Source organism: Scomber scombrus, chromosome 7 (assembly GCF_963691925.1).
Source record: "Scomber scombrus chromosome 7, fScoSco1.1, whole genome shotgun sequence".
NCBI classification, from domain to species: Eukaryota; Metazoa; Chordata; class Actinopteri; order Scombriformes; family Scombridae; genus Scomber; species Scomber scombrus.
The window spans coordinates 5373323-5384284 of NC_084976.1; the positions used below are offsets into that span (position 1 = coordinate 5373323).

Here is a 10962-nt window from a genome sequence, read left to right on the forward strand (position 1 = left end):
ATCATTTGAACATTTATTGAAATGAAACCATGTGAGAAGTTTAGAGGGAAAATCACTATTTGGTGGAGCTGTTAACAACTCATAGACATCTGAAATGTGAGCCTGACTACACACTGCTTTTTGGTTTCATCTTTAACAATGTGTTGTATTTTAAAAGCTTGTTATATTATCCATTGTGTCAAATCTTCATCTGAAAAGTAACTAAAGCTGTCCAATAAATGTAGCGGAGTGGAGAGTACAATATTTCCCTCTGAAATGTAGTGGAGTGGAAATGTGAAGTAGCATCAAATGGAAATGCTGAAAGAAAGTGCAAGTACTTCCAGATGTACTAAAGTACAGTACTTAAGTAAATGCACTTACTTTCCATCACTGATCACATAAAACTGTATTAGACCCTAACCAAAACCCACCTACACTGACCAGAATATAAACTATTAATTGTTTAATTGTTATAATTCTTTTCAGTTGTTAGCAAATTGGCAAGATACAATTTAAATTTGGATATAGTCAGAATTGTTCTTAGTACAGTACTTGAATAGCGTAGAGTACTTGAGAATAGAGTTCCCTCCATATTTATGCAGGCAAATTCTCCTTACCAAAGTGGCCCTAAATAAAATATGTGCAGGTGACAATACCTTTTAAATTAAATATGATTTGCATATTCATAGATTCTGGATGAGGGAGAATGAGTAGATGTAATTTTAATATTTTATGAGATAACATTTTTGTGGAAAAACTATATCAGACAGAAATTATAGTTTAAAAAAAAATACATACAAGTCTGGATGGGATCTATACATATAGTTAAGTTTATTTCGAACATGTTAAAATAGCGAAACAAAACAAACAGGCAGTGGTTTATGGCAAAATAGAAAGTATAGCAAAAAAAAGAAATAGAAATTTAAAAAACAAAAAAACAACAACATATATACATATACACATACATATATATACACATATACATACATATACACATATATTTTCTTTCCATTTTCTTTTTTTATTTCTTCCTCCCTCTCTTTTTCTCCTTTCTTTTTCCTTTCCTTTTTCAGGCATACAACAAACAATAAATATATAATGTTCGAATGGGTGTAGGATGAAGCAATGAGCTTTTCTAGTCCTACCCTTTTTTTTTTTTTTTTTACCCTTTTTATTTATTTATTTTTTTAGACTATCAGTCACCTCCAAGCTAAATATCTATATGTAACATTTTATAAACTGCGAGTATATTGTTTTCTAAAAGCCAAAAGGTATCTAATAAGCTTTTTACATAGATATAGGCTAATTTTATTTTCATGACTGCATGTAAATCGCATAGTGTGAACTGAAGCAAATGAATTCAGATTGGATTAATACTGGTCAGAAATGCTGCTGCAGTAGTAGTATTTGCTGTCACATGTTTCTGATTGGAGAACAGTTGTAAAACAAGTGGAAATCATTGACACATTTCTTATCTGCCGATGAAACCTAAATGCAATCAAGTAGAGAGAAATCATCTGCAGTGAGCGCAGTGCAATTTAAAAGGCACAAGTATCGCGAGAAGCGTGACGTCAGCCGGCGGTGACTAGCATCGTGAAACAACCTCCACCGACCTTCCTTTCATTCCCGTAATCCGTCTGCGTAGGGTGTGCTCCGGAGCTAGTCTCGGCACACATTTTATTATTATGAAACAAACCAAAAGCTAGAGAGCACACGCAGACATATTTTTATAAGAAAAAAAAAACCAAAAAAAAAATCGGTGAAGCAGGATTTGATTTGCCAACTCAAAAAAAAGCAACGCGAAGAAGAAGAAGACGGAACGAGAAGAAGGCTAGCGGCGTTAGCGTCATTGTTGAAAGCGTGGGTGACTAACGTTAGACACTTAACCACTTATTTCTTCCTTTTACGGGCTTTGGCATTCCAGTTTTCAGTGCGAGTGAAGTCATTCGCCTCGTAAACTAACGGGAATTTTCTTACTAACTTGACTGTGAACGCGTACTGATTGGAAAATAGTGAATTCCGCGAGCCGCATCTGTTAGGCCACGCTCCGACATTTTGCTAACGAGCTAACTAGCCCACGTTGCTAACTGTGAAGGTAGCGAGCAGACCGCGAAAAAGAACCACTCCTTTTAGAAGGCCCGTGTTAACCGGGAATTGCCACGTTAATATCGAGCTTTTCTAACCCATTCGGTTTACCGCATTGTCACGTTGCCTGAGCAAAACGCCGACATGAATCCGAGCGCGCCTAGTTACCCGATGGCCTCCCTGTATGTGGGGGACCTGCATCCAGACGTTACCGAGGCCATGCTTTACGAGAAGTTCAGTCCGGCTGGGCCCATTCTCTCCATCAGAGTGTGCAGAGACATGATCACCCGCCGGTCCCTCGGATACGCCTATGTCAACTTCCAGCAGCCGGCTGATGGTAGGTTTTACTAGCAACATGTGGTGCCAATTGACTCCATTTTGAAGTTAGTATATCTGTTTAGATAAGCTCTGGTGCTGTTAGGGTCATTAAGTTGATCTGCTGCACATGTTTTAAAGTACCTTTCTATGTCAATCCCGGGAATACTGCACATATATATATATATCCCTTTGAGGGCATATTCTGTAAAACTCAGGAACATTCACATGTATATAATCTAAGAAACACTGCTACATTTTTCCACTGTACTGCTGTGAATTTCCTCACAAGGGGATCAATAAAGATGTCTTATCTCATGACTGAATTTAATGATGTCAGATTGCTGAGTGCACATGCCAAGTCACCTGTTATTAAAGTATAGACATGCCATTCAGCAAGAGCTTGCAGCTGTTTCCATAGTCCAGTTTAATTAAAACTGTTGTCGTTTGGGGGTCCTGTTTTTCAGCCGAAAGAGCCCTGGACACCATGAACTTTGATGTAATCAAAGGCAGGCCCCTCCGCATCATGTGGTCCCAACGTGACCCTTCCTTGAGGAAGAGCGGAGTGGGTAACATCTTCATCAAGAACCTGGACAAGTCCATTGATAACAAAGCCCTCTACGATACCTTCTCTGCATTCGGAAACATCCTCTCCTGCAAGGTAGGCGGGGCGGCATTCATCTGGTTTGCCTCATGTGTTTTTGGTAGCTTTACATACAGACCACTACTTTGCATGACTCAACACTGCACCATTTTGAAGCTGACTGTGTGTAATGTGTTTTTTTGTTTGAAATGCATGGTGTTTGGGATTGTTGCTGACGTGCTCAAATTTCCCCCCCCTTTCCAAGGTGGTTTGTGATGAAAATGGCTCAAAGGGTTACGGCTTTGTGCACTTTGAGACCCACGAGGCTGCTGAGCGTGCCATTGAGAAAATGAATGGCATGTTGCTCAATGACAGAAAAGTGTAAGTGGTATTATGATTACCCATTATAGTAAATAAAATGTGTGGGGGAGTGATTAACAACATATAACATGACAGCTAATAAAAGGTTTTTGTTTGTGTTAAACTGCATCTTGTTGACCATTCATCTGCCAGTCATGCCTAACTTACTTAATCAAACAACTAAATTGTGTAAACTGGGGTGAGATTTAAAACTATAGAATTAGAGGTATGTGGTGTTTCATTGTCAGATTAATTACATTCTGATGAGCTGTTGAAATGAAAGTGTTTCCTGGTACTGTCACAGGTTCAAACTCCAACTCTTAAACTAAAACTGCTTGCGGTCACATTTTTCCTGAAGTCCACTCAACATTCCTCGACATGTTTTTTTAAATGTGCCCTCAAATCTCCAGTCTAAAGTCTAAATGATCTGATCACTTAGTGGGTGAAACTAAAGAAAGCCCCATCATTAATACAATTTTGGCGGGAAATTCTTCAATTAGCTGGTACCTGCCTGACAGGTTTGAAATCTTTTGTAGGTGTGAAAGCAGCCGCATGTCACACACTGAAACAAGTTTTTAATGACACTTAATGTTTATAATGTTTTCAATATGATCTGGAGGAAAGTAAACACGTGATTTCACAGAAAAGTTGAAATATGTTATGAAGAACAGACTTTCTCATTAATGTAAAAGTAGTTTAAGTTAAATGGTAATTGGGGATGAGAGAGCGTTTCATCCTTGTGTGTATGGCTTGTTCTAATATTCCGATCATTTGACTAACAGGTTCGTCGGGCGCTTCAAATCACGCAAAGAGAGGGAGGCTGAACTCGGGGCTCGCGCCAGAGAGTTTACCAATGTTTACATCAAGAACTTCGGAGAGGACATGGACGACGAGAAACTGAAGGAATTGTTTGGTAAATACGGTAAGACATTTATTAGAGTTTAGCCGAGCTTAAAACTCGGAGAGTTATCCGTCTAACTTGTGCTGTTACATGTTAACCGCTTTGTAGGACCTGCACTCAGTATTCGCGTTATGACCGATGATGGTGGCAAATCCAAGGGCTTTGGCTTTGTCAGCTTTGAGAGACATGAAGACGCACAGAAGGTTAGTCTTCTTTACTGCACCATTCTTTTTCTCTGTTAAATGAAGCAACAGTTGTTTGTCTGTGTACCTCTGCTGATGGGGTTGGATTTTAAACTTTTCTACTTCATTGCAGGCTGTAGACGAAATGAACGGTAAAGAGCTGAACGGCAGGCAGGTGTACGTGGGCCGCGCACAGAAGAAAGGAGAGCGCCAGAACGAGCTCAAGCGCAAATTTGAACAGATGAAACAGGACCGCATGACCAGATACCAGGTTTGTCAGAACGCTCCTAGTGGTTGTGTATTTATAATCGGGAACTACCGTGGAATCAAAATGAAAGTGTGTCAGACGCTTGCAGATATTGCTGCTATTCAAACCTTCCTGTTCAACTGCTTTGTGCATACATTCTGTCATGAAGTGACTTAAGTATGGCTGCCTTCTCAAGACTAAGAGTTGATTTGACTTGATCTTGTTGGACTGGAAACCATCTCATTGTTGTTTGTCCATGTATCAGGGCGTTAACCTATATGTGAAAAACCTGGATGATGGCCTTGATGATGAGCGCCTGCGCAAAGAATTCTCTCCATTTGGAACCATCACAAGTGCAAAGGTAAAGAAAGAAAAGACTACATAATGATGTAATTTTCCGTAGATAAACAAGGTGATAATTTATCAGGATGGACATTAATCAATTTCTTCTCCCTCACAGGTGATGATGGAGGGTGGCCGCAGCAAAGGTTTCGGCTTTGTGTGCTTCTCTTCTCCAGAGGAGGCCACCAAGGCTGTGACAGAGATGAACGGCCGTATTGTTGCCACAAAGCCACTGTACGTGGCCCTGGCCCAGCGCAAGGAGGAGCGCCAGGCCCATCTGACCAACCAGTACATGCAGAGGATGGCCACTGTCCGTGCTGTGCCCAACCCAGTCCTCAACCCATACCAGCCTGCTCCACCCTCAGGCTACTTTATGGCGGCTATACCTCAGGTGAGTCCCCCATCCCTCTATCCAATCTGCTGAGTTTGCTTCACATACACCAAACTGAGAGTAGATGGATAACAACCATGTGGTAATAAATTTGATTTTGTCCTTTTCAGGCACAGAACCGTGCTGCGTACTACTCCGCCAACCAGCTGGCTCAACTCCGCCCCAGCCCACGTTGGGCCACCCAGGGAGTGCGCCCCCAGCGTAAGTAGCCACTTTTTCTTTCATTCTACACATTGGAATGCAGGTCTTCCACAACTTCCACTCCCAATTTTAAATGGCATAAAGAGGGTCAGTGTTTTGGTTGTAACATTGTTTGCTCTTCCTCCAGACTTCCAGAACATGCCCAACGCTATGCGCCCCTCAGCTCCCAGGCCCCAGGCCTTCAACGCCATCCGTCCCACCGCGACCGCCAACACCCAGGTCCCACGCATGATGGCATCCCAGCGCATGCGTAAGTATTACAGCTGCTATAACTGAACTTTAAATTTGCTTTATTTTGTTTCACTGTCATTTGCTTCCTCTCATACGATGTTTATGTGATCATTTTTCTTTCGTCTGCTCGACAGCCACCCAGCCCCTCAGCCAGCGCCCCACCGGTGCTTCAGCCACTGCAGCCCCAGTGCGTGCCATGCCCCAGTACAAATACGCTGCCGGTGTGCGCAACCCCCAGCAGCACATGGCCTCCCAGCCACAGGTCGCCATGCAGCAGGTAAGAATGCCACCATCCCATGATTTCAGTAGAACACAATAAAAGATTTGGTTATTGGGCCAGTCCGTTTCTAAAGTTCTGATTCACCCTTTAGACAAGGTGTATACAGTGTCGATAATATGGCAGGAGCCCAAGACTACGGCTAGATGAGATGTGTAGAGGGAAAAGTTTGTAACCGTTTTCTAGAGGTTGGCTCTAATCCTTTTTCCTCCCTCTTCCTCAGCCTGCTGTCCATGTCCAAGGACAGGAGCCCCTGACTGCCTCTATGCTGGCTGCTGCTCCTCCACAGGAACAGAAGCAGATGCTGGGTTAGTATATCCTCTGCTTGGATCTAAAATGAACCCGCATGAATATGAAAGTGTTTCGTGTACCCGATGCGATTCTTCGTCGTTATCCCGTTTCTGACTTTGAACTGTGGTTGTTAATGACTTTTCTCCCCACAGGTGAGCGTCTGTTCCCCCTGATCCAGAACATGCACCCCAGCCTGGCGGGCAAGATCACCGGTATGCTGCTGGAGATTGATAACTCAGAGCTGCTCCACATGCTTGAGTCACCTGAGTCTCTGCGCTCAAAGGTCAGTCAACAGCTAATCTCTAAATACATCACTGGAAGCCTGTTTGCTGAGATCATTTCCTTCTGTCATTGCTCATCTTTTAAGTCTTCATTCCTGGTTGTGTTTGTCTTTACAACTCGGTAGATCATAACCTGTTGAGTTTGTCATGCAGTTTATTGAGTTTGATAGTCCATACACAGTGGTTCACTCAGTGTTTTTGTTGTTTTTAGGTGGATGAGGCTGTTGCTGTGCTTCAGGCCCACCAGGCCAAGGAAGCTGCTCAGAAGTCCACCACTCCCGCTGGTGTTCCCAGCGTCTAAGGTGTGTACACAGGAAGGGATTTTATAAAGTCTGAGATTACAAGTTCTAGATAACAGATTTATAGACGCCATAAGTAAATGACTGACCTTTTCTTATTTTTTTCACAGATAGGGCGTTTTGAAACCTGCTTCACCGATGGAAAAAGAGAAAAAAAAACTTAAACATTGAAAAACCTAAAACACTGAAAACATCGCAAAATGATAAATTATTTCTTAAAAAAAGAATAAAACATTGACTCTGCCAGGTCTAGGGATGGTTTGACTAGATCTTGATCATAAACAAAAATTTGTTGAAAAAAAAAAGAAAAATACGGAAAAACATTGAGATGACAAAATTTGAATGCATTCCTGTTTTATGTCATTTTACTGTGTCAGTGCTCAGAATATCAGACATGTACAGGATGGAGGTAGCTGAGCATTTGAAAGGTGATTTGTATCTTAAACTACTGGTTAATAAATTTCATTCAAAATATATGCTTGTTTTTTTATTGACTCAACATAATAGTAATACACAAAACACTGACACTGATTTTTTTAATTATATTTGCTGAATGATTCTTTGTCAAACATTACATTAAACTGCTGATTGGATCATGATTTTCATATGGTTTTTGCCATGTGCAGTACTGCTGTCATCCAGTTGGTGTCACTGTAGCTCATCTATTCAGCAGGTCAAAATAATTTCCTTGGAACTGAGGCACATGTGCTTGATTATGTCCATCTGTACTTTCTTTGAACAGTTGTACTAGTGCAGCCTGTATGATTTACAGCTCCACACATGTTTTCTTGCAATACACACATCCTAGGTTTTACTATACAATGAATATACAGCAAGAATTGTATATTATGTCATCGAATGTACACTGTAGCCTGATGAATCTCCATGCTTGAACAGCTGCTTTGTGTGCAGCTCTGATCTACATACATGATACTCTTCAGAAGAAGTAAGACAGCTTTGCATAAATAAACATTTGAGTGAGTGGCATCAGCTCAGAGCCATTAAAGTCGTACCTTTTACTATTTGGAGAACTAATTTGTGTAACAATATTAACAGTATCACTTTTCTATGTTATATCACTATCAGTTTGATTATACAAGCCTCTCACTTCAGTTAATCTCTAAAAGTGTTCAAACCAGAACCAAACTTTGACAATTTCATAAAATGTAATAAAGAAAATGAGAGTTTAACCTGTAGACTGATATTGAAGCAAGTCCCTCGTATAATGAAAGCCACTGCACCCCTGAGCTAACATGCACTCTCTGCTCTCTGTTTAAACTTACGGCCGTCATCTGTTTATTGTAACTTCTCTCTCCACTCCTACAAATTTTTTCCTACATGTGCCAATTCTATTTCCTTTCCTGCACTTGAAATAGAGCTCTGTCGTAAACGTTCACAACGGTAAGAGAGAGAGAGACACTTTTCCCAGCCAGCGTAGAGCACAGAGGGGATCTTGTAGAATGAACCTGGAACCGACAAAGCGTGAGTGTGTCAAAGAGGATGAGGGAACGGGGGCTTTTTGTGGGAATAACTGCTGTTTCTCCTCATATATTGTATTGGTGGGAAACAGAACACGCCGTCGACCTATACTGTCACTATCCTGGTGCTTTTGGATACAGAGAAAACCTGTGATGTTTTTGGATGAAATCCTATGAAAAGTTATTACCAGAACTCATTCAGCATCCAGTCCTGTAACTTGAGAATGCTGGTTTTAAGAGTAAATTCATCTACTTCATGTCACTTATAAAGGGGGCTTTCCACATTTTTATTTATTTTCTAGACAGCAGTGGAGACAGGAGAGAAAACTCTGGTTGGATTTGGCCTTTGTCTTAAGTGTACTTTCTCCAACTGAGCTTTTGATCAGTAAAAATTCTTAAGTCGGAATGTGCGGTTTTATCACATCTTTGCTTATTTTCATGACTTCATTGTATCATTGGGCCCAGAAAAAACAGCAATTTAATATATCACCAGCGTGTCCAGGCTCCTCTTAATGTCTCCCCTGCCGCTCCAGCACAAACACTCCCAGGCTCAAGATCAGGTCTTGTTAAAGCTGGACCAGACTGAGAACATATTTCACGGCCGACCCAAAACAACTTTCCACAGGGATTTTACAAGGATTATCCAGCTTTGACTCGTATGATGTTTGTTCATGTCTGTTTATGGTTCGCAGAGGAGAGAGGGGGGGGGGGTTTGAGTAAATGCATTTCAAAATCCACACAGTTTGATAGTTTCATGCTTTTAAACATGCTTTTAAACATGTGTGGAGCCTGTGCAGTGTAGGATTTAGAGTGTGTACATACAGCACATACTAAATGCAGGAATGCATGAGTGTGTATGTTATGTACTCTTATTAGTGAAAAAAACCCAACAACTCTCAGCTTACCCTAGATTCCTGCTATCACATGATTTCCACGGTCTGGTTCAGGCTCTTACTTGTTTTGCTTGGCTTTCCTTCCTAATTAGGCATCGCGATCAGGAATCCTTGCTTCCAGTAAACACAGCGTTTCTGATATGTCAGTAGAGATGTGTCATCAAACTCATTCGTCACTTCCTCTCGCATCTCTTTAAATAATGATAAACGCACACAGAGAGAGCTATCATGTAATCCTCTCGAGCTTGGATTAGGTTTGTCTGTCTGTCTGGAGCTGCCCTGTCTGCCACTTCCATCAACTGAATATTTGCACTATATGAATCTGTCCACTTTTGGTTCATAACGAAATTAATATATTCATGTGATTTAGAGGATGTCATTTCTGAAACATGACTGAGCTTAGTGCTTGACTTTGATATATACATAGCGCTTTAGTTTATACCATATTTGCTGTCATCCATCATTTTTTTCTTCTTTTCATACAGATTCGACCGACTCTGATGCTTCGGCTTCATTAATACAATTTATTAATGACATTCATATGAGGGGATGTTTATTTTAGCCGGATAGATGACTTGATGGTTTTATGGCTGTTTAAGCAGTTGCTATGGACAGAGATGTGTTTGAAGTTCCCAAGCATGAAGATGATTTCAGGCCTCGTATGCCCCTTGATCTTTACTCAGATTTGTTTATTTTAATAAATGTCATTTTTTGCCAAGTAACATAATGTACACAAACAGAAATGTGAGGTCAGAGGTTTTTCCATCCTGACCATGAATACATATTGTGATCATATTTAAATCACTAAGATATTGAACATTGTGCAAAATGTTGTCAATCAGCAGCTTCTTTGCAAAATAATCTGGAAAAAACAAAACAAAACTGAAACATAATATTGTTAAGATTGCACTCATTTTTCTTAAGTAAATTGATGATTTATAATAGTAAAGTTATAAGGTTTCTAAGATTTCTAGGTTATCTGCAATGGTTTTACTAGTCCGGCCCACTTGAGATCAAACTGGGCTGTATGAGGCCCTTGACACCCCTGACCCTAGACTATGCTTTAAACAGCTTTATAGAAACAAATAGTTTATAGCACTTTGTGTATACAACTTCTACTTTATAAAAGGTTGTAATAAAAACAAAGATAAGATAATAAAAAAAGTTAAGTGTCTAGTTAGAGTGGTTATATGTTTTAACAGCTGTTTTGTTTGTATATTCAAATACTCAACAAATGTTTGATATGGCTCTGAAAAGTTTGTCTTTTAATTTGGATATGTGAATACAAAATTTGGTTACAAAAATAGTCATCAAACTGACCACACACACACACACACACACACGCACAGAGAAAGAGAGAGAGAGAGAGAGAGAGAGAGAGAGAGAGAGAGAGAGAGAGAGAGAGAGAGAGAGAGAGAGAGAGAGAGAGAGAGAGAGAGAGAAATAAACGGTGACATATATAAAGTGATATGACCAGACTACGGTTAAAACCGTTTAGGCCCAATTGAACTTTGGTCCAAATCTCGCGATACGATTTGAATTTCTGAGCTAGAACGAGAGCAGCAAACAACAGAGCGAGATCTGTGCGGGCTGTTGTCGCTCGAAACGGAACGGAAAGGTGGGACC

General features: G+C 40.6%; 1 protein-coding gene across 2 annotated transcripts; it reads left to right on the forward strand.

Annotated features, from left to right (window-relative positions):
- The first annotated feature begins 1587 nt into the window (after nucleotides 1-1587).
- LOC133983165 (polyadenylate-binding protein 1A) lies at nucleotides 1588-7439 on the forward strand. 2 transcript variants are annotated; one of them, XM_062422133.1, is made up of 15 exons: nucleotides 1588-2401; nucleotides 2847-3040; nucleotides 3228-3343; nucleotides 4105-4235; nucleotides 4332-4426; nucleotides 4539-4676; nucleotides 4918-5013; nucleotides 5113-5385; nucleotides 5496-5586; nucleotides 5714-5836; nucleotides 5952-6094; nucleotides 6318-6402; nucleotides 6538-6668; nucleotides 6878-6968; nucleotides 7076-7439. In XM_062422133.1, exons 1-14 carry the CDS (start codon nucleotides 2209-2211, stop codon nucleotides 6965-6967), a joined length of 1899 nt encoding a protein of 632 aa, XP_062278117.1. In that variant the 5' UTR covers nucleotides 1588-2208; the 3' UTR covers nucleotide 6968; nucleotides 7076-7439. The 2 variants fall into 2 exon arrangements, with proteins under 2 accessions (XP_062278117.1, XP_062278116.1); XM_062422132.1 differs by having other exon boundaries at nucleotides 1589-2401; nucleotides 4105-4244.
- The last annotated feature ends 3523 nt before the right edge of the window (nucleotides 7440-10962 follow it).

What these genes read in the sequence shown, in the direction of transcription:
- LOC133983165 (XM_062422132.1), top strand. Translation starts at nt 2,209, where the DNA reads ATGAATCCGAGCGCGCCTAGTTACCCGATGGCCTCCCTGTATGTGGGG. An exon ending in ACCGCATGACCAGATACCAG is followed by an intron (nt 4,677 to 4,917) that starts GTTTGTCAGAAC and finishes TCCATGTATCAG; the next exon opens with GGCGTTAACCTATATGTGAA. An exon ending in CACAGGTCGCCATGCAGCAG is followed by an intron (nt 6,095 to 6,317) that starts GTAAGAATGCCA and finishes CCTCTTCCTCAG; the next exon opens with CCTGCTGTCCATGTCCAAGG.